We start from the raw sequence: 26,446 nt of genomic DNA on the forward strand, positions 1-26,446 counted from the left end.
ATCTCTAAGTCAAAGAAATAAATACGGTATATATAGATTTGGGTAATTATGTCGGAATCGGACCCTTTTGCACGCAAAAACGGTGTCGTTTCATATGCCAAACCCGAAATTCATAAACCATTTTTTTTTTCAATTTGATGAACATTTTAGCTTTGGCGTTCGAGTCCAGTTTCTGGATCTTTCTAGAGTCGACTCGTTCGCTCAAAATCAATCAAATTTGATAAATTTTGTATTGTGTTTTGATCAATCGCCATTAATCAAAGCCTGTAAGTGTTTGATCTTCGCTGTAAATTTCTAAAATTTTTGTTCATTTTGTGTATGTTATGATTTATTTCGATGCACCGACAATTTTGTTATCTTGTTGAATTTACTTTTGGATGTGCATTGGTTCTGCTGGTATAATTTTTTGAGTTGTTAAAGTTTAGTTTGTTTGATGATTTTTCTCTTTCAGATGATGTAATCTGAGTGAAGTTTCAATTTTCCAGCTGGTTATTGATGAATTTGGGGTTTTAGGTGGAGTTATATTTTGATTTTTAGTTGTACAGACTGTAATTAACATTAAACATGTTAAAATTGATGCTCGGGGACTCTTAAAAAAGCTTACTTTTTTGGTAATTGTGGGAAGTAAAGGGGTTTTAACTTGTTTCTGATTTTTATACATTATGATTACAATGGGTTCTTATATTGTATTGACGAAAAAAGGAGACTTTTCTGCTAAAGAGAATCTCTAGCTGCCAATTATTAGTCATCTAGTCTCTTAGTATGCAATTCTTTGTTTAGTGGAACCCTTAGGGTGTGGTTTGGTGATGAATGAAGTGGGTTAAGAGTCATGAGATCTAACGTTCAAATATTAGTAGAGGCGAAATGCTAGGTGATTGGTTTCTATCTGGTCTATTTGTTGCTGGTAGGAGGCGATATGTATCCTTAGTTGAGGTGAGTGCAAGTTTGAAAACACAGTTATACTGAAAAGAAACGTATTTTAGTGTGATGCTAATACTGCCTGGTTTACTTGGTCCCTCGTTCTTTATAACATTTGACTTAAGCCAATGTGAATGTCCTTGCTGCTGCTATCGTCAGCTTTCATTTACTCCATTGTAGACCTGGAGGTATTTAATGTGCTCGAGCTTCGCTTGTGTTGGAAAATGCATTAGCATGGCTCTGTTGTTAGATGATGGATGTAAGGGAGGATAGAAGACAATGTTGTTCAGTTAGTCAGTTAGGGGTGTTGTCAATTAGGGAATATGTGTATACATGCAATAAATCTGTGTTAATGTACATACGCTACTCCTCTAACATGAAGGAACACATTCCCTCCTTTTCATACTGTGTGAAGGTATTTGACTGACGTGATAGTTAAGATGAGTATGTACAGTATATAACTGGTGTACAAGAAGAGTAAAGCATGTAGAATACCAATTTTCTACACATATACTTGTCCCCTGCTCTATTTTATGTGATACTTTTCTTTTTAGTCTGTACCAAAAAAGAAAATGTGACACCTTTCTTTTTTTTTTAGAACAATTTACTCTTAGCATCCCCATTTCACCCTTAGATACATAAACGAAGACGTTCTCTCTCTTCTTAGTATTTTTCGTCCTAATTCCATACTCTGTTCTTTTATTGTGAATTGCGCTATTAATCTTGAGAAAATAGCCAAATGCTCCTCAATCTATTAGCCAATTTTCAATTACACTCTTAAACTTCACAGGAGTACAATTATCCCCCTGAACCTTTTATACCCTCAAACTCTGATCAGTCCAAGAAGGTGAATACACCTCTTGGAAGTCCGTAAGGGTTGATGGAGAAGTCTAAAATAGCTAAAGTTGAATTAAATACTTCATATGCCCAGTTTCTAGTTGGAGATTGTATAATTAATTTATTTTTTCAATTTTTCAATTATTATTTTTCCTTTTCTGATATCACAAAATCATCATACTCATTTCTTGATTTCTTCAAGCTTTTCTCAAAGTCTTTCAAAGGTGGTTCTCTAAATTTCATTATCGTTGATCTATTCCCACACAAGTTCGATGAAACTCAGAAAAACAGCGATGAATATGTTGAAATGGGCTGTCGGAATGTTGAATTTGAAGCAATTGAAGGGCCCAGTAAGAAGCAAAATTGAGGAGTAGCTTCTGCATTTTTCTCTGGCTTTTCGATGTGGGGAATTGGAGGTTTGACGAAATTTAAGAAGGGGCCAATATTTGGGGGGAAGTTTTGGGAGATGTTCAATGTTTCTAGGAGTAGAAATAAAAGGAACTTTGTGAACCATTTGAGCTGTAAACTTTGAGAGATCTATTTATGGAATCGTATAGCCTAATTCAGCCATGAAGATATTACAATATGCAAATTTTTGCCATTTTCCGCTACTGTTGTGTGATAAAAGTAACTGGCGGCACTTCAAGAATTTCAAGAGATCAAATGTAAAAGAAAGAAAGATATATCAAATGAATATACTCTACATCAATGGTCGCTCCGACAAGCGAGGAAGAAATCGAATAAAGAAGAAAACAAAGAAACAAGGAAAAAGAAAAATAAAATAAAAAATGAATACACAGTGCAAAGGTTATGAATTTTTAGAGAGATAATTATTCTACTTTAAAGTAGTTCAGCGGGTTAATAGGACTCCCGTGATGTAAAGGTGTGTAGTTGGTAATAGGCTAATAGGTTAGGTGGGGTGAGGAGGCAGGGCATTTGGCTATTCTCATTGATCTTCATTTATGACAGTTTGCTTTAGTGTTGTCTTCTGAAACAAAGTGTAGTGGGTTAATATTTGTACTGGACAAGTTCCTCACTTTGTATTCTCTGGATTTTCAGTTAATTCAAGCTCTTCAGTGGGATTTGGTTGCTGGACCTTGTATCCTGTACAACTCCAAACATGAGTTTTGTTTTCCGAGGCGCTAGAGCAGATATAGAACCTGGTTTTCCAGGATTGATCCCTGAGCGCCGTGCAGTGGTAGTCTCCTACATCTCCTTCTAGTGATTGTTACGTTTGTTATCTGTTCTACTCATCTTATGTTCCCTTACTTTTTTTCTTTTTCCATATTCAGCGAGTCCATGCTGGCCGTCCAGTTAATACTAACTCACTAGCTTTTCTTGTCACAGGTACCTCTAGCTTGCATCAATTTGTTCTATTATTTTTTTGTATTGTCACATTTGTTTGATTTACCTAGATCTTTCAATATAACCACTTTGTTGTGACAGTGCTCTTGCTGTTCATGATTCTGAATTCTCATCAAATGTCACCAAACTTTCTGGTTAGTGGTCTCTTAAAGAGTGATATCAGAGCATGTGTGATTGAATTAATCTGGCACTTATTTTATTTATATGGAACTTTATGTGTTTTGGCTTAAATCTACCTTGCAGCTGTGGTTGGTGCTTGGTGTCTTCTTCATGGCAACAACCCTAAGGATGTATGCAACGTGTCAGCAGCTTCAAGCCCAAGCACAAGCTCACGCTGTTGCTGCAAGTGGTGGCCTTCTTGGTCCTACAGAGTTGCGGCTGCATATGCCCCCATCAATAGCACTTGCAACCAGAGGACGGTTGCGAGGCCTCAGACTACAGCTTGCACTTCTTGATAGAGAGTTTGATGACTTAGGTGACAACGCATGCATCTCTGATCTTGAGCATTTTCTGGCCTTTTGAAAATCCAGGAACCGTAACTTATCTTGAAATGATCTTAAAAGGCGTGGGAAGTTTATTGATATTTTTTGGTACTAGCAGATTATGAAACGTTGAGGGCACTGGATTCTGATGATGCTCCTACAACCCCATCAATGACTGAGGAAGAGATAAATGCCCTTCCTGTTCACAAGTATAAGGTTTCTGGACCACAAAGGTCTGTGATGTTGACTTCATTTCTACTTTGCTTCCGCACCCTTATGAGTTCTCAGCTTTTGATATATCAATTTGACTCCTAAATCAGTTTATGTCTTCTTCCTCTCTTCTTTGTTAATTTCCATCTGTATCAGTTTTTAAAGATTACCGTACTATGGTGTCAACTTGGATGATTTTTCAGGTTGCTGGTGTACTTTGATTTGGTCATATGCATGCTGGAATTTCATTAACTACATAATTTTATACTATACGCAATCCTAATGTAGAATTTCTGCACAGTGAGCTATGTTATTGAGTGCTGATGTTCTTTCATTTTTCATTTTCTTTCTCCGTAGTGGAAGTTTAGGAATTTTATATCTCAATTATCTGATGAAGTTGAGGACAATATTATCTGTATGTCAGTTCTGTTGCTTTTTTTGTGATGGGGATTCCCTTCCTCGTAATATGGTTATCGATAACCTTGTTATAGATCAGTATATATCTGTTAGCACTATGCCATGTCTCTCCTTTAGTAATATCTTGGATTTTCTTGATCCTGATGACTGCTCTTCTTGGCAGTGCTGGTACATCAACACACCCAACATCTTCTTCAGGGTCCACTGAGGTACCTCGTTTTCTAGCCCTTTCTCGAAGCTTGTAAAAGAGATGCCTACCCAATTGATTATCTTTTGGAGTTGTTATTGACTTGTCGCATTCTAGTGTCCTTTTCATTTGCACAATTGATTTGCAGGAACAGTGTTTGCATGACTTATCTATACGACAGAATGTGATGATGTGTCCTATTTTTACTACTACTTCCATTTCATTTTATGTGGGGATGTTTGACTTGCACGGAGTTTATGGTCTTAAATATGCCTTGGACGTTGTTTTGGTTATAAAAGCTTGTCATTGAGGGTAAAATGGGATGTATCAAACTATATTTCCAAGTATAGAAATTTTACGTTCTTTTCGCAAGAGACTTACAGACTAAAAAGGAAAGAGTGAGTGCCACATAAAATGGAATTTAGGGAGAATGACCTTTTGGATAAATTCCAGGTGTCTTTACCATAATGTACATTTCGATGACAAACTGATCCTTATCCAGTGACACCAAAGTGTGTGCGCAAAATTAAACTCTAATATTAAAGAAGTGTTTCACCTGCATTCAACTGAACCATTGAGCTCATTTCATGTTTAAGAGTAGATGCTTCTCCCATGCTCCTTACATGCGCTGACCTAAGCCGTGTCCCTGAACTGGCCAATTCTGATGTTTCCTGTTTCTTTCGCGGTGTCTTTCTCCTCCTCATACTGAAACTAGTCTTTCTAAAAGGCACCTTCTCCAGAGATGTTAGAGAAGTATAATAAGAACCTTGTTGAAGAAGCTCTATGAGAACTGTTTTCACTTGCTTTATATTCTGACGTTCTTCTCCTCAACTCAACCATAAACCAAAAATGTCAAAAGATTGGAGGGCAAATCTTTCTATGGCTATCAAGCGTATAGCAATGAATCTCTTTCTTCATCCAGAGGATGAAAAGATAGCTAAAGAAGGAAGAATAGGAGTAAATTTGAAGGGGGAGATATAAGCTTCTTAAATACAACAAAAGATAAATTACCTTGCCGCATTGGCATCCTTCATTGTTGATGAAGTAAAAATCAAGTCATGTCAGTGATTTGGATTATCTGTGCTAGACTCATTTATTATTTGCCTAATGTAGTCTTGAAAACTAGTTTTTTTTCACAAGAAGAGTAAGGAATTTATAATTGTATTTCAAGCAGAAGAAGCAAGAACCTGCAAATGCTGTAGGAGGTACAAAGAACTCAGATGACGAACTAACTTGCAGTGTCTGCTTGGAGCAAGTCAGTGATGGTGAACTCATTCGTAGCTTGCCTTGCTTACATCAGGTTAAGTATTTGATAGTTATGTTTATTCTCGTGGTAGTCTTCTATACATGCTAGTATATCCCACATTCTTTACCTTCATAAATTTACTTTTTGAGCACATTTCCGTAGATCAATAAGATTTTTGTTTTAATTTAATTAGTTAGTATCGACTATCATCTCAACTATTTGGTGAGCTTACTTCATTATTCAAGTGTATTAAGACAAGGAAATATCATGGTTTAGACGTTAGATAATCTTGCATAGAGAATATCATCTCTTTCCGTCTTTTTTGGGGTTGTAGGAAAGAAGGAATGGGATAGTCGTTGAGGATAAAAATTTGCCTAATTTTACCTTCTAGCAGCAAAGTTAGTAAAGCTCAGTATCAACCTTTGGACGTAATATCTCAGAGAAGTTACATACTTGTACAATTTGAATCTTTTGTTTTTGCAGTTCCATGCAAACTGTATTGACCCATGGCTACGGCAGCGGGGAACTTGCCCTGTCTGCAAATTTAGGGCTGGGTCCAGGTGGGATGAGAATGAACAAGGCGGAGAAGATGCTTATGATATGGTGTAGTTTCAGCTTCGATACACAGATACGTATATATATACACATCTATATAAACAAATATATGCACCGCAGAAGCCTGTATCGTCAAACGTCTGTTATGGCACTCTGTAATTGTGTAAACTAGCAGAAATATGTCACATTGGTAAATACTAGCTTAGTCTTATATCTTGTCAGGATACCGAGGCGAGATCCCTCATTCGAGGTACACACAGCCAATGAGCCTGAACAATCGTTTCGTCGAATGTGTCTGTTTGTTTCCTCCCATCATTGTGTTGTACTGGAAAATTATATCTGGAAATTTTAGCTGTCAAGAATGTTTCGACAAATGTGGTTACTTTTATCATCAAATTGATCCTTTTGTCTATCCTGGGGGAGGATACAAATTTGTTAGTTTCCCTTCGAGATCATTTCTTATGTATATGAGGCTCGAAGGGAAGTGACCAACATGGTTGGTGCATTGGGAGTGCTTTATCTTTAATCAGAGGTTTCGGCTTAGAGCCATGACAGTTGCAGATCCAGAATTTTGTAGTTATGAATGCTTAACTATTTCTAATTTGAAGTTGGTATTAAAACTGGGTGCTCAAATTACATATTCATACAAATTACTGGATTTTCTTTATAATGATGGTGTTAGCTCCAAAATGTAATGGGTGCTCAAGCACCATAAACATGAATGTGCATCCGTTACTCAGTCCTGGAAAAAATCATGTTGGTAGCGTCGCCCAGAATAGGACCTATAGAGCGCAATTCGAATTTAGTCGGAACTTTAATGTAGGCTCCGAATATCGGTGAGAAAACAAAAAAAAAAAGGTTCAAAGAGTATCAAGATGAACTAATGTGAATGAGTGTAAGCTTCGGAAATGATTGGTGTCTAATTTTATATCATTGAACTTAGTATTTTTAGTCATAACTTTAACGTATTCAACATATTTTAATTGGTTCAAATTTAATTCAATCCATCTATTTAACGCGTCTAATTTTATATCATTGAACTTTGGTATGAGTTGATGCACCACCTAACAATATTCTTCACAATATTTTCCGTTCAGATGCATGAATTTAGTCCTTTTCACGTTACTGGGGTATTACGTTGTTTCATCATTATGTTAAGACTCTAATCTATTAATTAAAAATTAGAAGTTTATCTGGAACATCTAATTAGTATCTTATCTAAAACAAAACATAGAATCAAGTTTTATATTAATATTAATCGTTAATCCAATAATGAACAAATATCAAATCAAACACATTATATGTGAAAGAGGAAATGTATGAACGTCTCAGTGTAGATGTATGAAATATCGCCTATAGATGGCTTTAAGAGAGGGAGAGGTAAATCGAATAAATATTAAGGAAATGTGATTTGACAAGACATGACGTAGTTCAAGTTTATCGAGAGCATTGCCTTAGTCGGGAGGTTATGGAGGATCAATGCATCGTGTTCGTATCCGTCCATATTAGTAATTATAGTATTGCTCTTATAGTTTCTCGTTTTTTGATTTTCATTATTATTTATCATGTTGTACTTTGATTATCATATTTTTTTGTTATAGTTATCTGATGTTTTTATTCTTATATGTTGTTTCTCATATTTGTGTTACTTTTTTTAAAAGAATTTTTTTTTCTGAGAATTTTTCAAAAACAGTCTTTCGATTTTCTAATGTTATTTTGTGGGATAATACAGAACCAATTTGATGAGGACTAAAATTTGACAAACAGTAACTAGATCACAACTCACAAGGACTAGAATTTAATTTTATCTATATTTGAAGGACAAATAGTTAAAATTACCAAATAAATAAAATTTGAGAAAAAAAAAGGACAATTTAGTTTCTAAATTAAGAAAGCTAAATAGACAAGCATATATATATAGGGCACTGCCTATGAATTTAATTTTCTGTTGCTGTCAATTTCCTCAGCGAGATTTCTGGGCTATCTTTTTAATGCAAAAAAATTTCAAAGATTTGATTTTTTTAACCATGTTTAGTTTCTCTCTAATTCAAATTTATATCGCGTAAGACTCGTTTAAATTAGTATGATATATAATTTCATGAAGTGTCGGAGTCTGAATTTTCGATAAGAGATTCAAATTTTGAAAAATATACATACGTACAAAGTAGCCAAAGGAGATTCGATATCTACCATATATACTTAAAAATTATTTTAATCATGTAAATATAATATAATTTTCCGCGAAAGAAGATTCGAATGAACTCCCTAATGTTAAGGTGGCTCCGCCACTGGTTCCATGAAGTTTAGTTTGAAGAGCGTAGTCAATAGAGCATACATGCAGATTTTACTTCTATCTCAAAAAATTATTTTATTTTTAGCTTGTATTAATTGTAAAGGTTTGGGATAGGTTTATTTTCATTTGATTAAAAAAAATATTATTAATATTGAAATTTTTACCTTTGAACATATGCTTAAAGTGTGAAACAATTTGCTCCACATATAGATAAGTACTTTTTTTTAATGAAATTGATATTGTTTATACATTACTCTATTCATAACTTTTAATTTTTGAATTAATTGTAGGCTCAAATATTACGGTTCTTTTTCAAATCCTGCTATAATCTACAATCTTATAAACATGAATTTCCTATAACTATAAGTGTTACCTCTGACAAAGAGTTAATAATTGTTTTGATAAATTGTGATTTTTTTTGTGAGGGTTGTGTCATTTTGAAGATTTGTGAATTTTGTAAAAAATTGTGATTTTTCTAATCAAGCACGATAAATACTTGTTCTTAATATCATTTGTCAGCTATAAATTGAGGGTTTCCTCTAACGTTTAAACTATGAATGTTTTAAGTTTTCTACTCTTCTTCTCGATCTTAAAAAACTCCAAGTGTGGTATATAGTCATTAAGTGAGTTCGAAATTTGAGGTACCACTAGTCTTCTTTGATATACACGTGAAAGAACATTTTTGACGTAATTATTAATTGGTCTTAAATATACACGTGCAACATACGTATTGAAAAACTATTACATATAAAAAAAAAAATGATTTGACATGACCTAAAATTATAGGGAAAATATTTTCGAAAATCAAACGTAGGTATCGATCAAAATTGAACATGACTAGGTGTGGCCTAGGAAAATCCAATTTAATTTCAACCTTGAGGACATACAAGTTGAGGACAAATACAAAGCTACAAGCTATGAAATATGGGGAAAAAAAATAAATTGATTTGACATACCAATATATATAATTGTCCTTTCAAAACATGAATGGAAGGTTGTGAAATCAAAAATAGGTCTCATAAGAATCCTAAGGTTATTATAGCTAGCCTTATATTTATTACTATATTTATTGTCGTCGTTGATTTTTTATCTGATGTTTGATATTTTCATTATAATTCAAGTAATTCAAATTCACATGTATAATATTTATTTTGTATAGCATTTTTATATCGAAGGCTCGCGATCGCGAGGTCTAATTAAAAAACATCCTCATTGCTATAATATAATAAAATATGGCATTGTTAGTAACATAGGGTTTAGTCCTAAGAAAATATATATGCATCATTATTAGTCAATTTGTGTTTCACCATGCAGGAAATAATATATATATATATATATATATATTCTCTCATAACTAATTACACTCGTTTCTTAATAACAAACCAAACATTATATATATTTTACACATGAATAACATATCTCCTAATTAATTGCCAAAACTTTATATAACTTACGTAAATTATAATATCGATATAACACACCTCAAAATCAATCACGAATCACGATAAAAAAGTGTTAATGCTAACCCTACATGAAACAAAGTAGTGTGGATATTTAGAGAACATAAGACATTCATAAGTTAGTTCAGTGTTTGAGTGTTTGGCATAGAAAGCAGAGAAATTCGAAATATAAATTTTTATTTAACACAAAACACCTTACTATCTTAGATAAAAAAAATTCGATATAATTTTAAATTAATAATGTCGCAAAGTAGGTGTCCCTACACCAAAGGAAAAAAATATAGAACTCCGTTTTTTCATTTCAAAAAACATATCACCTTTTATAATTAGAAGAATAATTCAATTATAAAATTCTTATTCTATCGTTAATAATCTAAGAATGTTTTATACCACATATTTTTAGTTTTTTTGCTTTTTATATTTGATATTAAATTAAACGATATCACTTAAAATTCGACAGATGGTGTAATAATAATTGAAGAATCCGTACGGAAACGAGAGGATATGTGAAGAGTTGGGCTTTGGCCCTCCCCACTACCCCGTGTTTCCCTCACCCCGCCCCCATCAATGTTTCTTTCTAACTTTTTTCGATTTCAATTTGATGAGTTCAATTTTTTCAAAAATAAAAAATATATAATTTTTATGATTTTAAGTTGAAAATACATAGGTTTTTTCGTCCTTGAACATGTTAAGTATAAAGTTTGAATTAAGATTAAAAGAAAGTAAGATAAATAAATAAAAATAAAGTGAAGTACTTAGTTTATTAGACTTATTTATTTTGATCATAAATTTTTGACGTAATACACAAATGTACTATTTTACTTGGTCTCATTACATATTTATGTTCTTTAACTTTGGATATGTATAGTTACACAGGTAAAATTGAATAAAGTTGAACAAGTAGATAACGAGTCCTATGTGACATAATACACGTGGATGTTATATAGGACTGAAATTGTCAGGATGTCACGTAGAATTATTGTGTCTATTGATTCAACTTTATTAAAGTTTAAGAGTCTATTATGCACGTCTAGCGTTGAAAGACATAAATGTGAGGTAAAATCAAATTTAAATATTTTTTAACTATTATCCTCTCGCCCTTCTCGATATATTATTCAAGTTTTAACTAATGATTTAATACGTTTCATAAAATGTTAGAGTATTAAAGTTTCACTACATTAATTAAAGACTGAATTGATAATCTTCTTAGTTTTTATAACTAAAAAATTAGATTTGAGATTCATGATTTCTTTTAACGCTATAAATATTTTTTTATGATAATTATATTAGATTTAAAATTCATTTCTTTTAACAAGTATTTCTATGATCCACTAATGCTCATGTAGTTGAGTAAAAATTTGAAGTTAGGTTGGAGCAATTGAGTTTTTGATAAAGACATTAGACTGTATTTGATTAGACTTGTGTTGACCTTGTTATTAGCTGGATTTACCTAGAATTATAACGATATATTTAATATAACTTCATAATAATCCATTTTAATACACTCAATATACTAACAACTATTGGATACAATTTCTAATAAGAAATTTTTAATACAATAACAATATATTTTGAGTAGATTGTACACAAGAAACTAAACATTTTTCCTAGTAATATTTGTTGTCATGTCACCTAATAATCTTTTCACAATCGACCGTTATAATCGAATCTTCATCACATGTTTTTATATTTTTTTTTTTCAACAATCAAATGATTTACATTTTATGTAGGTCCTTTCACCTTTTATTTTAACACAATACAAATAGTGTTAAAGATTCAACAATAATATTTTTTTTTTAAAAAAAGAGAAATCATTTATATTCATGTGTATATTATATATATGTATTGTACTTTCTAGACGATTCATATCATTAAAATTAAATTATCTAACATTTTCTTTTGTTATTATCTCATGGTACTTATTGCTGACGGGAGAAGATACAAACCTTATACACACTTCATAAAACTAATCAAATGAATATAAATTAATTTCGCACAACACAATTATTTTTAAAAAAAACACAAAGGAATAGTAACAATAAGCATTATGATGGAGGCGTATATTATATTTGACCTATCTATCAAAAATCATAATTCTTTTTTTAAAAAAAGTTGTACTTATTACTAGGGTTCAAAGAAGAGTAAAAAGATTACCAAAAGTTACGAGGAAATGATAAATATTCACCGATTAAATTCATATAATTTATCTTGAGAATAAAATTTTTCGACGTGAATCTCAATTAATCGAGCCCTAAGACATGAAAACCTTAAACCCTGTAGAATAGTTGACGTGTAGTACTCTTCCTCCTTTAATACATACACTTCAACATCAATCAATTTGATAAAATTCTTTTGCAGGACGCAATTACTATATAGTAAATTATATTTATTTTCCATATTAAGCTGTAATTTAAACAGACTAAGTAAAAGTATAATATTAAATTTCTGAGTAATTTTTGGTACTTAAGATTGTGATGTGTAACTGTTACAGTGTACCACACACCAACCAATCCCTAATATCTCGTAATAATAATATTCACTTTTTTTTATCATCACATATTTTAGTATTTATAGATCCACTCTTTATCACTTTTTTTCTCATCATCAACCACTATAATATTATTATTTTTTTCCCATTTCTCCCTTCCTAGGGTTAGGGTTTTGGTTAAGTACCCTATTTTTATTTTTATTTTTATTTTTATTCGAGTTACATTAAATATGTTATTATTATTGTATCGATAAAGATCGTGATGATATAGTTCAAGTCAATTTTTTGCGGGTGGAGCATCATCAAGATTCACATAGCTATATTAGGGATTTTATAATTTTTAAAAACCCTATGGGCGATGTGTGGGAATCTTGATGATGCTGCAGCGGCAAATAATGGCTAATTTTTTAATAATAACATTTTTAAATGTTCATGAAATCAGATCGTGATGTTTTGTAAGTATTTAATATCTTTTCTTATATTTTTTGGTAAAATATATATGTTGTAATTTTCCGTGGATTAATCATCTTTTGTTCCTATGCAAAAGAATAATATTCTAGATTCGCCTTTGAAACAAATAGTCCATAAAAAAATCAAAATTATTATAGCTGAGAAATGTCTGATTTTTTAACTTTTTTTACAAAATAATATTTATTTATTTTCATAGAAGTGAATTTCATCTATTTATTTGTTTCAGTAAGAAAAAAGCAGCCTAGATATATTATGTGTATGATTTCAAAAAAACACGGTATATAATTTTTTTTTACTTTTAATTTTCTAATCATTCTTGTTGATAATAATTATCTGAACAATTGGCAGTACTGTCTGATGTTTCAGTAATCATGTCTGTACTCCCAATATAATATTTAGTGACTAGTTTCATAGATCTTTTTATTTAATTAAAAAAAAAATTAGAATTTCCTTTTGTATTTTTGTAAAAATTTAGTTTAGAGGTGATTCGATAAAAAATGAATACGAAAAACTTTTGTTTCTAGTAGTGTGGTGTTTATACTTCATTGTGACATTTAAATATTTACAGTGGAATTTTATATATTTATTTGTGTGTGTGTTATTTGTATTTTATTGGTCTCTTTGGATTCTAATTTTTTGTCATTACTAACTAGCTCTTTAGCTTAGTTTGTTACAGTTGATGGTTCTTTTGGGGCCTTCACATTTTTTTGCATATGGGGCAGTCCCATCTACAGTTCATTAGGTCAGTCAAATATCCCGATGTTCGGTATTTGATTCGATATTTTTTAAAAAATTATTTTTGGTAATGTGATCGTTAGTTGATTAAAAATAGATATTAAAATAATACTGAATTAGATTCAATGTTTGATATGATATAACAAATCCTGATTCAGCACAACCTAGACATATTTGTTTAGAAAAATTATACTCTTTTTGTTTTAATTTATATGTCTGGTTTTGTTTTTGCACTATGATATATTGAATGTCCTCGAATATTTTTTAATCTCGTGGCTTTTGAGAAGTGATGGAGAAAGTTGAATTAAGGAGTTGTTAGAAAAATAAAGATAATTACTTTTTAATCTCGTGGCTTTAGAGAAGTGATGGAGAAAGTTGAATTAAGGATTTGTCAGAAAAATTAATGAACTTTAAATTTTGATTAAAGTTTTTCTTATGATCTTAAAGTATACCTTAATGTCACATTTTTCATGAATATAAGAGCATGTCTTCATGGTAAAATAAAGATATGAAGTTTAATAGTTTGAAAATTTCATTTTAATGTTCATATGATCTTATTTTTGGTTCATAAGTTATATTGTTTTTGTAACATTTTCTTTTGACTATTGGAGGATATTGAAGATTAAGAAATAGAATTTCGTCCTAATAAATAACCCATAATTTAAGAAAATCGCGGAGTGCATTAGGAATTATAATGATCCGTTAACATAATATAGCTATGGAGTGTAATTAGAGACGACTTTATTGTGGTATCAATTGCAAGTAAGTAAGAAGTGTGAGGAAGCTAATTTTTAGGGTTTCCATGTAAAATATTTGTCCTTGAGCATCAAAGATTTTGAGAAAAACTTTGAAGTAGTTGCTCTCATTGCTATTATATTATGACTCTATAGTCTATAGAATCATTAACAAATTTGTATCCATTTTTTTGATATTATGGAATTTGATAAGTAAGATTTTCAGTTCGAACAAATATTTACATAATCTATTTGTGTTTGTATAAACAGAGAAATTATTTATGTTTTTCTTGAGCAGAGAGTCCATTACAAACTAATCTTTTTAAAGGAATAAATGTTGATCGAGATGTTGAACTCACAAAAATTTAATAATTGCTTTTAACTTATAAGCCAATTCTAACTTATGACATTTTAATTATTTTTTTTATAAATATTTTAGCTTAAAATTGCTTAAAAGCATTTTTTTATTTACTCAAACTCTTCACGAGTAGTTAAAAGACATTTTAGCTTAAAAACACTTACAAAAAGTCAATCCAAACAGTACCTTAGTTCAAGTGATAAAAGAGGCGTTTACGATTTTACAAGTTCAAATCCTACATATGCATACTAATTTTGATATTTAAGTGGAGGAAAGTAAAAAGGATAATTTCTCTTATCTTCGAGTTTCGTGAATTGTAATTGATTTTAAGAATTATCAGAAATAAATATCTTGATATAAAAATATATATGCACATCAAAATCTTTTTCTATAAAGCTTGGACACGAATTTTAGATGTGATGTTGTAGTGTTACAAATTGATGATGGACAAAAACTATGATTTATTTCAACTTATCATTTGAGCAGATGATAAAGTATTTTTGATCAGATATATTTTTTTTGAATAAATATATCAAATCAGTTAATAACTTTAAATATATAGTGATTTTTAATCATATGCATTAGTTTTAGTATGTCTTAAAACCCACCTATGGTGATTATGAGATATGTGTGATCGAACACTAGTACATTGTCTTGGTTGTTTAAAGTTTGGAAATTTTTAAATAATGATAAAATATCTTTGTATATTTATTTGTGAAACAATAATAAATAAAGCACTTCAAAAATAAATTTTAGCAAAATGAGCATGCAATAAACTTATTTAAATGGGCTTTGTATATAGAACAAAGTCCAATTTAGGCCCAAGTCAAATCCATATTACAAATGAAGTGTTAGCCCATTGTTTCATTACTTTTCATGGTTTTCCATGTCGTCATTTTCTAGGTAAATTGTTTATGTATTAATTTCTATTCCTTTTTAGAAGCTATTATCTTTTTGTTCTCTCGTTGACTCGAGTTCATAAACTTAAGGGATTAGAAGTAAAGATTATTTACCATCTGAACAATGCCTATACATTACGTAATCGTTTCATTTAAGCTTGTTATTTTTTTTTACTATTGATAGTTCTTAGGTAAAATCTTCAACGGTTTAAAATAAACACTTTTATCTTCACATAAGCTTAACAAAACACACTATAGGTATAATAATAGACAATTAGACATAACAACCAATTCTACATTGTACAAAATCTTGGATACCTCCGAATAAAAAAGAAAAATAGACGATATTTAAACACGAGTCTCCCTTCTTGAGACGATAGTGAATAAAATCTCAAGATCAGGAGGGTGAAAATAACCTTCCTTAGGTGGAGAACTCTGTTGTTTCACATAAATTCTTTTCTTCCTCGGCGTTGGCGGCGGGAACATAGAATTCACCATAATCCTATGTTTATCATGTCTTGGTGTCTTGCATCCTTCATCTATTTCCATCGATTCATTATCTCTCTTCACCATAATCGCGTAACGCACCAATCTCTCCCAAAAATTGAAAAATAGTTATAACAGTCGTGATTATAAACGGATTGAGATAACAAATGAGTATGTGTGTGAGATTTTATATTAGTAAAGACTTCTCCAAGAAGCTGTTATTTTGACTTATGTTTAATCGTGTGAGGGAAGCTATACATTATGATTGTTGATTATCCTACGTGGCATAAAGTTTAGACACGTGGTTGATTTTGATTTGTTGGATTGAAAGTTTTAAAATTCCCGCGAAAGTGCTGAGAAATTGTTAATAGTTTAAATAAAGACCACTTTTTTTTTAATTTATGGTTATTTTTGTAATTATTATTTATAAGGAATGTGAATTTAGTCAAGTTGATGAGAATAATGGGCTTTATTCGATGCATATTCTTTTGTGGGCCTAATTAAGTTATGGGCTATGGCCCATGATAATAATGTTGGATCATTTTAGATTTTAGCCATAGGTAAAGATACCAAATATTTAAAAGAAAATTTTCATAAATCTTAGGGAAAATATTTGGTCGATAGACACGGTAGCGAATTCATGAAAGGTTGAGGTGTATCAAAAATATCGCCCTTAAGAATATTTCATGTGACATAAATGTATCTCTCAATTTTCAGAATGCGACAAGCTCTTTTAATATAAAGTTAGAAGTCAGAGTTGAATAGAGATTATCGAAAATACAAAAAGGAGGAATTTGTCTTGGATCTCCTCCTTCCCAAATGAAGAAGACTAACAAATATATATATATATATATATATAATATATATATATATATATATATATAGATAGATAGATGAAGATCACAACATGAGTTTAGCTTTTGGCTCCAACTATTTATTGTCATGTAATAAATAGGTTTAATAACAATGAAGAATATTGGTCAATTATCAAAAGGTTAACTTGTTGCAAAAGAAATTTAATAGTCACTTAATGCTATTTAAAGAGCATATAACGTTTGCTCATATTGGACAAAAAGTTATGCAAATTGTGATTTTTCCCAAGAAACTTATATCTATAAAATAAAGAGATTGACAATGATGTTTAGTATTGGAGTGGGATAGATAAAATAGAGATTTGTTTATTGTATTTTGTATGATAAGGATGTGCAATCTTTGGCTTTACCGTGTTACTATTCGGAGAATGGAGGTGATCTCTCTCTATCTTCAGTCAGTCATTTCTACCGGCTCCGGCTAACTTCCTTTAGGAAGGAAAGCAAGTCCCATCGATTGAGCTAACAGTAGTGAAATCGATAATATTGAGATGAATATGTATGTGGATGGACATATTAGGAAAGATAAGATTAAAAATGAATATATTCAACACAAGGTGAGAGTAACTTTCGAATACAACAAGAAAAGAAAAGTTGAGACAATTCGAACCGCGGCAAAGTGGATGCATAAATACCCTAGTGAATACGTATAATAGATTGTCCATATATAGAAACCAAATAAAAGGCAAAGATGGACCAAAGAAATATTGAGAAAAAGTAATTAAATCGAAAATGATACAACTTCATCTTATCGTGGAGACCCTTATAGGAGGGTGTGAAGGTCAACTTCCTAATTTATTTGTCATCTCTTCTTGAGTCAAAAATTTTATCCGAAACAATCTTTGTACCTTTATAATATAGAAATAAGATCTATTTAAACGTTATTTTTCGAAATAATTATAATCAATAATTCGTTTATAGGCCCTAGGTTCTGATCACTGGTGCAAAATTCAGTGAATTGAAAAGCAAAACAATAAAAAACTACATGATTCTTCCATCGAATCTTTCTTGCCTAAGTGGTTTATGAAAACACAAAAATTGAATTTAGTTTTGATTTTGGTACAATATTCTGAGGATTGACATGAGATTTCACATAGATGAATTAAAATTTGTTTTAGTTTGCTCAGATACAAATTATTGGTAGAATTAATAGATATTATTATACTAATAGACAAATTCTAAACAATGATCGATCCCATAATCATCTTTATCTTTCAAATCAACTAAATCATTTCGAACATGATGAACTTATCTATGTAATCAGAAGTGTGAATCGATGAAGTAAACACATCAATTTCCATTATCTAAAAATTGAAGTTTTTATTATAAGGGAAAAGGGTCTGATATACCCCTCAACTTTGTCATTTGGAGCTGATATACCACTCGTTATAAAAGTGGCTCATATATGCCCTTACCGTTATACAAACGGCTCACATATACCCTTGCCGTTACAAAATGGCTCATATATACCCTTCATTTAACGGATTTTAAAAAATTAGTTTTAAATTTATATTTATTACTTCTAATTTTTTAAAAAAATTTATTTAGGGGTATATATGATTCTTTCAAGATATATTTTAATTTTTTTCATACAGAAATTATTTTTTGACTTCTTTTATTATAATTATTTGAATTTCTTATTCTTATTTTATTTTTTCTTTCATTCCTTATTTAAAGAATAAAAAATTAAACTATTTTTTTTGTGTGTATTGTAATTTAATTTCGTAAAATTTAATCATCTACAATAAGTTTTACAAGAATATTAGTGAAACATAAATAAATTTGATTATCAAATAATAATTATAAATTAGTAATTGAAACAAAAAAAGTCAAAAAAATAAGTTTGACGAGGATTAAATTTACTCATATGAGAAAAAGGTATATGTGAACCATTTGTTTACAAATAAGGTATATATGAGCCACTTTAATAACAAGAAATATATCAATTCTAAATGACAAAGTACCTTTTCCTTATTATAATATCATCGCATTCATAAACAGAGTACATTCACAAATCAAATAGAAAGCAGTTAAACACAAGATAGATAGTAAATTAATCCGATCAGATCTAATCACTGTCGCTGCTGCTGCTACTATCATGTCCGTCATGTTTCTTCTCCTTTTTGTCTTTCTTCTTCTTCTTCTTCTCTTTTCCATCCTTGTGATTCTCTCCACTTTCTTCTCCATGGATCTTATCTTTTATCTTCTCAACAAATCCTTCCTTATGCTCATCCTTCTTGTGTCCTTCTCCCTTGTGTTCCTCTTTTTTGTGTTCTTCTTCCTTATGGCCACCTCCGATGTGGAGTTTCTCTTCAATTTTGTGGATGATTCCTGCCATTGTTAGATCAGAGATGAGAAATTGAGTTTTTTTTTTGGGGGGGGGGGTTGCAGAATTGACAATTGTGTGAGGAGAATGGTGAGTGTGAGAGAGGTATTTATTGGGAAAAATGGAGATTCGTCGGCACGATATTTCTCATTCAACTAATTTTACATTTTTAACCTTGTTACGTGTACACGGTTCCAACACGATTATTATTATAAAAAGAAAATGGGTACTCTATCGGTTCCATTTTATATATTATTTTTTCTATAAATAGTTGGATCACAACAAGGGTGACTTGATCGTGTTAAAAAAAAGATATGTATCTTAGGCCTCCAAATATAAGGAGCTTCATTTTTTATAATAACAGGTTATAAGTTATTATATTTTAATAAATATTGAATACTTTCATGAAAAATTAAGGAATTATTAAAAAAAAATTGACATGTTTAGAGTACTATATCTCATGAAAAATAATTTCAAATAAGAATCGTTATATAATCAATTGAACACTAGAAGAAATCAGTTATACACAAGTTATTAACAATTCAAGTTTAAGGTCTTCGTTTGATTTTTACTTTACGCCACTAGTATGCTTGAGCCGCTCCTGATCATAATACTTGTTATTTTATAAAATTTATGCGTAAAATTACTATGTTTTGTATATTATACCCTTGATAGATAGTTGATTAATTTTGAAAATGTATTCATCATTTATTATAAAGTTGACTTAAGAAAATATTAAATAAGGAGAAGGATAAAGTTACATCATTTCTCAATGCAAATGTAAAGTAAAAATGTGACACATAAAAAGGGATGGTAAGAGTAATTACTTTCTCTAATTTGGATTATTTGTATGATTAGATTTTTAAATTGATTTTTTTTATATGTAGTATTTTGACGATAATATACTTTATATAATTTCGTATAAATAGGCATCGAATTTGAAAAAATAAAATATTTTATTTCGATAGAGGCTTTTTGACTTTCGATTGTTGTTTAGTGAAATAATTTATGACATTTGTAATGTTAAGAGTAGATAGGTTCACATTTGGAGTCGGCAAGTTATTGGCCACAAATTAGAGAGGAGATTGAAGGCTACGTGCAAAGACTTGTCTTATTTGCTAACAAGTCAAAGTAGAGAATAACTCAATTATTAGAAAATAATAATAGAGTAATAGTAGTATCACGTCTAGGGTCATATCCCAGATTTATTGAAGATGTGTTATGTCTTGTCTAATGATTTGATACTGTCTTACTTCCGATAAAGAACTTAAATATAGCTTTGGAAATTAAGGGTCTAATCACGTACATACTTTTATATTTAGGGTCATATCTTCGATAAGCTGAAGATGTATCATATCCTGTCTAACATCCGTGTAGGCTTACTTCCATTAAAGAACTTGGATGAACCTTTGGAGATTAAGAAGATTGCAAGACAAGATTGGTGAGCTTCAATGACAGATCAAGAAGATGTTTACCATAGACAGAGGAGAAAAGGGACTCGGCGGGAAGTGGAGTGTACCATGAGAGAAGCAAGGTTAATATACAACATGGATTCTAACAATGTAATCGGACTCTCGTGTCGATTCAAATGAATCATCAAACAAGATAGAGCAATGCTTAACTTTGTCATAGAAACCTCGGTTCGAAGGTAGAGAGGCTGTTCCAATAAACCCTTGGCTCAAATGTTAAACATCAATATCAAAATGCTACTCATGAGTGATAAGAAGATGCAAATGAAGAATAAGCACGTCGGAACTCGCATTTATTAGAAGAGATACCAGCCTATAACACCTTCACAAATCATTACAAATGCTAACATATAACTAACATGTTTGATATAAAATATAAACGAAGAGAAACCAATACAAATATCGCCTATTTGTCATTCCTCTCTCCTGTTGTTGATGCCACAGTTCAACGCGTAGGGGAGGAAGACAGCAAATGAAGTTCTGCTTCCACTCCCCCACAAGCAAAGCAGTGTTATGAACATAGCAATTCACATTTGTGCTTGTTAAATTAACACTAAAGAAATGACCAAATCAATAAGTAGCACTTGGTAAAGTGAGTACCGTTCATGAGCTCGTTGTTTAAAGGGGCAGAGGGGTATCATGGCTGCTGAATGTGCTCCTTGAATGAGAACAAATTCAATATGCTGCCTTCCACATTGAAAGTGCAGATGCAATACGACCCTTCCAGCCCTGCAGTAGCCATTCACTATCTACGTCAATAATGAAATTCTTGTCGTACACCTTGAATCGTTCTGTTGTCATTCTCATAATCTCCTCATCCAAAGGAAGCTGCCGAAAACCAGCCTTCAGAATTCTAACTTGCCATTGCTTGTATGTTTCTGGTCTCTCAATTCTCTCAGCACCTTCGCACGCGATGGCATTCATTGCCTCCTGACCAATTATATTCTTTTCAACCAGCATTCTCTCGTGCACTTCCCGGGGAATAATAGTTTCAAGCATATCAAACAAGGATGAGTAGTGAAAAAGAGCCTCACGGAATCGTGAGATAAAGAATGGGGCATTATAACCACCATTTACAGTTCCCAGTATGAAAACATCTGGATTCAACCTCCGGATAAGATTCAGAAAAACATCTCTTGGACTATTGACCACCACAGTCTCATCAAGCAGATTCCTAAACCGGTACAGACAGTTTACCACAAGAACCTCACCCTTATTGATCTTAAGATCCTCGAGTTTAACTGTTTCCCACTTTTGCGCTATAGCATTGAACTCAAAAGGAACTTTGAAGCTCTCAGCATAATTTGCTAACCGCCTACCAGTTTCCTCAACCCTTTCTGCTGGTCGGAAACCAGGATTTGGAAAATCAATCCCAGTTATACGAAGCTTGGGAGGTCCACCTGGTCTAGAAGCGAGACGTTGTATGAGGCCAGGCCATTGGAAACCCCACATAATGCCAATATCTATAATATGTACTGTTGAAGCCTTTTCAGCTAGATTCATAATTGTCTTATTTGAGAAAAAGCTAGACATAGTCCTGAATGGGCAGGCAGCAAGCAGTAGATGGTACGCTTTCAAGACATCAGCTGCTGATACAGGCCGTGTAATAAGGGCTTTATAGATATGAGTACCGGAACCAGCCATCCGTGCCTCAAGACCGTCAGCAAAATAATGTGCCAACCTCTGCATTCCATCCCCCATAGGAGAAGAACTTTCCCTTATCTTCTTCAGAAGCTCATTTGCGGTCCGTTGATTACCTACAGCAACAGCTTGTGCACAGAGCGTCAAAAGTGTTCTCAAGTCTACCACATCTCTTTTACCCCCTTTTTTCTTTCGTTGTAACTTCTTACCGTTAGATCCCTTTGAAGGGCCATTCTTCGATGCATTTTGCCTTGATATAGCCTGCAAGGCTTCACGAAGAGCAGATTCATTTTTCCCTGCACTGCATAGCAGCACCCTATCAAACATTTCCGATCGGACAGTTGATTCAGAAAACACTGCAGACTGCTTGTTATTTCTCCCTTCCGTTAAATCTACTATATCTTCATGAAAGGTATTTTTCTTCCCCCTCGACCTTTCAGTATATCGCTTTTCCCCATACTTGTCAACCTTTACGACTGCATCTTTCCTCTCTTTATACCGTAGCTCCTTTCCCACTACATGATACCTCACATCAGCAAGCAAGCTATTGCCTGTAGGAAGGAACTTACTTGCCTCCTCCACCCCTTTCTTAAACTGCATAACAGACTCTCCGTCACTAAATATGTCAGGAATCCTAAGTGTGCTCACAGGAGAATCCACAGGCACATCCGGGACAGTGCCTGACAAACTGTTGGATGACCGAGAAGTTGAATCCAAAGCAACATCATCGGGAACATGTGACACATCATCCTCACCAAGATCAAGAATCCAATTTGGGCCTAGTAAACCATCACGACCATCATTTCCACTACAGTGGCCCATAGCATAACGTTCAATCTGACCTAAAGTGGACGATTTCTCATGATTTGTGGAAGAAGGATACTTCTCTCCAATAACTTCGTAAAACGATCTTTCTGCAGCTTGAAGAGCTGCAGATTCTTGAAACATGCAAGTCTTTTCTTCAATATCCTCTTCCATAAGCATCTGATTTATATACTTTAGAACCCCATCACTGAAATCATAATCCTCATGAAAGTCATCTGCAGTTAATGGAACTAAAGCATTTCGTTCGACATCAGATTGAAATGGACTGCTAATATTGACTAAATTATCACTAACTCTAAGATTATTAATCAAATTTGGATCATAATCGTCATGAAAGTAATCATTAACTCTGAGATTATTAATCAGATTCGGATCAGCGAAAAATGAGCAATCTTCATCCTCTAATTTAACTGCAGATCCTGCCTCATGATATTGCCCCATTATATCAATTTTCAACTAAATCTGCAACAATCAAGAATTCAAAACCCCAAAATGTCATCTCCAAATAAAATCCTTTTCAACCATAAAATTATCAACAACAACAAAAAAAGAATTGATCACATCAACATGCTAATAATACATCAAAAATACAATACCCAGAGCTTAAACTCGGTAAACAGCTGTTAAGATGTTCCACATCGATAGAGGGATAAAACTAGCTTTTGAGGTTGAGTTAGGCCCAAGATCCATCTTTACTACAACAACAACATAACTAAAACTCTACGAGTGGGATCTGAGGAAGTTTGTGTGTACACAGATCTTACCCATACTTCTACGAGTGTGATTTGAGAAAGTTAGTGTGATCTTACCCTACTTCCTTACGAACTAGAAATTAGTGTGTACGCAGATCTTAAAGTAGTTTTTTATAGACTAAATAAAGGAATAGTAACTAAAACAAGACAAAATACTACTACACAACGCATTACAAAGCATACTTAATAAAGGAATAGTAACTAAAACAAAATAATACAAAGCATACTAAATTAAGGAATAGTAACTAAAACAAAATAATATGATAAGCAAATTATATGGATAATAGATAGTAACAAAAATTGAAAGAATCTATAAGAGTAATACTAACTAAAATCCAGAAAGAAATGAAAATTAATTAAAGTTTAATCTACATCACCAGAATTCAATTGATTATCAAAAGAGGTAACATTATGTTGAACACAAAAAAATAAGTGAAGAAATTAAGAACAGAGAAATTACCTGAAATTTTGATCAAAGAAGAGAAAGAGAAAGAAGGGTATTGAGTATTTGACTTTTCTTGGTTATAAAAAATACTATAAATATAAACTCACCACAAATGCAATTTTTTCACTGTTGGGGTCTTAACAAAAAAAATAAAAAAGGAAAAATGTGTAGTCCATTTTGGTTAGTTTTATCGAGTGTTTTAAAAGGCGGGGCGTGAAGTGAATCGTTTTATACAGTATAGGGTGAGGTGTAAGACATGTAAGTCTCATAGATTTATAAGGTGTAGCTTCATGTATATTTAATTTTAAAATTTTATTACTAATAAAATAAGTAAAATAAACCTTGATTTTTATTTGAGATAAGTATTTATAATCAATAATGAAGAAAACAAAATTATAATTACTATTTGAGAAGTATCATTACACCAATAGTAAAAGTATGATTTAAAGGAAAAATAAAATTTTAAAAAATAAATTAAAAACGCCTAAACATTTTTATGCCCCGAAGTGTTTTTAATATATCTCGCCTCGAGACTCGTCCAAAAAATATCTTTTAAAACACTGGTTTTACCTATTAATATTTCAACATATGACTTTTATGAGATGAAAATTTTAAAATTTTCTTACTTAGATTTGAGAATTTCATATATTATTAAATATAAAAATTATTTCATATGTTTATATTTAATTTTGGAAAAATACTTTACTTTATATCTAACAAATATTTATTCTATCCATAAACCTTTCAGTTAATATTATTGTGTTTACCAACCTTGAAACTATTTATATCAGATATAATCATTATTAATAAATTTATACTTCTTCGTTGTTTCTATAGACCCTTGGTTCAATATTAGAGAGATTGTTCCCTATAATTTATCGACTTAAATATTAAACATCAATATCAAAATATTATTCATGAAATCTATACCTATAACATATTCACAAATCATTACAAATGCTATATATAACTAACATATTTGATATAGAATATAAATGAAGAAAAACCTATACACATATTGCCTATTTGTTTAACACTTCATTTTATGTCGTGTAGAAAAAAATTTAAATATGTCATTAAACTTAAAAAAAAAAACTCATATATATTAATTTTTTCTAAGTTATTTCAGTTAATAAATAATGAAATAAATTAATTTTTTCTCAAACAAAAAATAACATAAATCAATTAAACATTTTATAAATAATATAAATTAGTCTTTTTTTTTTAAATTCAAAAATATATTTAAGTCCTCTCCTTATGTTAAAAAAAAATATAAACACACCACATAGTGACACTGTAAATCCACTCATGGGGTCTTTATGGAAAGGAAAAAAAAATGGAAAAAAGTGTCCTCAAATTTCTTTGTTCCAATCAATGATAAGAAGTTTAGTCAATTTTGGTTAGTTTTACCAATTTGGAGTTGAATCATTTCAGTATGACTCTTAGTTAAAGTGCATCGATTTATTCGTTTCGATTTTATATATTATTGATTTTTAATTTTTAATTATTAATTTATTAAATTTTATTCTTAACAATTTTATTTAATTAATAAGAAATATTTATAAAATAAATATATAATTTCTCTAACAATTTGATATGACAAAACGCTAATGTAATTTTATAAGATACTTATAAAATAGAAATAGTAATAAGTAACCTGAAAATTTTTTTATACAAATGCAACACAAAGAAATATTAAAAGGAATAAAATTTTTACTTTAGAATTTATTGACGTTTTGTATAATTTAAAGTTGTGAAATCAAAATTACTATATAGTATGAATTGAATGACAAAAAGCAAAAACATAATAAGCAGTTTTGATATTGAGATAAATATTTATATTTATGTAGAGCTAAAGTAATAAATTACTACGATATGATAATTCGATAATTATTTTTTCATTAAATCATTAAATACTTGTTAACCCAATAGCAATAAATTAATAACATAATTCTTGCTCAATTTACTGTTCGGTTCG

The 26,446-nt window shown here is 31.1% G+C and overlaps 3 protein-coding genes and 1 non-coding gene across 6 annotated transcripts; 2 read left to right on the top strand and 2 right to left on the bottom strand.

The window, feature by feature from the left end:
* Positions 1-48: 48 nt before the first annotated feature.
* Positions 49-6,591, top strand: LOC101247325 (E3 ubiquitin-protein ligase SDIR1). 2 transcript variants are annotated; one of them, XM_004239858.5, is made up of 9 exons: positions 49-266; positions 2,815-2,953; positions 3,048-3,102; positions 3,202-3,254; positions 3,364-3,595; positions 3,721-3,835; positions 4,393-4,438; positions 5,591-5,716; positions 6,146-6,591. In XM_004239858.5, exons 2-9 carry the CDS (start codon positions 2,876-2,878, stop codon positions 6,269-6,271), a joined length of 831 nt encoding a protein of 276 aa, XP_004239906.1. In that variant the 5' UTR covers positions 49-266; positions 2,815-2,875; the 3' UTR covers positions 6,272-6,591. The 2 variants fall into 2 exon arrangements, with proteins under 2 accessions (XP_004239906.1, XP_069154527.1); XM_069298426.1 differs by lacking the exon at positions 3,048-3,102 and having other exon boundaries at positions 144-266; positions 2,815-2,976; positions 3,171-3,254.
* A 6,155-nt stretch (positions 6,592-12,746) lies between these two features.
* Positions 12,747-12,849, top strand: MIR172d (microRNA MIR172d). The gene is given in 1 exon segment (NR_161757.1): positions 12,747-12,849. It is a non-coding gene; the product is annotated as a microRNA MIR172d (primary transcript).
* A 6,103-nt stretch (positions 12,850-18,952) lies between these two features.
* Positions 18,953-20,930, bottom strand: LOC101247023 (dehydrin HIRD11). Its single transcript, XM_069298427.1, has one exon. It carries the CDS (start codon positions 19,346-19,348, stop codon positions 19,079-19,081), a length of 270 nt encoding a protein of 89 aa, XP_069154528.1. The 5' UTR covers positions 19,349-20,930; the 3' UTR covers positions 18,953-19,078.
* Positions 20,931-21,070: 140 nt separating this feature from the next.
* Positions 21,071-24,632, bottom strand: LOC101246721 (scarecrow-like protein 14). Of its 2 annotated transcripts, none has more exons than XM_004239856.5 (2): positions 24,484-24,632; positions 21,071-23,733 (listed from the first exon to the last, which is right to left on the bottom strand). In XM_004239856.5, the coding sequence occupies exon 2, from the start codon at positions 23,710-23,712 to the stop codon at positions 21,481-21,483; it is 2,232 nt and encodes a 743-aa protein (XP_004239904.2). In that variant the 5' UTR covers positions 23,713-23,733; positions 24,484-24,632; the 3' UTR covers positions 21,071-21,480. The 2 variants fall into 2 exon arrangements, with proteins under 2 accessions (XP_004239904.2, XP_010321430.2); XM_010323128.4 differs by lacking the exon at positions 24,484-24,632 and adding an exon at positions 23,868-24,121.
* Between the last annotated feature and the right edge of the window lie 1,814 nt (positions 24,633-26,446).

Source organism: Solanum lycopersicum, chromosome 5 (assembly GCF_036512215.1).
Source record: "Solanum lycopersicum chromosome 5, SLM_r2.1".
Classification (NCBI taxonomy): domain Eukaryota; kingdom Viridiplantae; phylum Streptophyta; class Magnoliopsida; order Solanales; family Solanaceae; genus Solanum; species Solanum lycopersicum.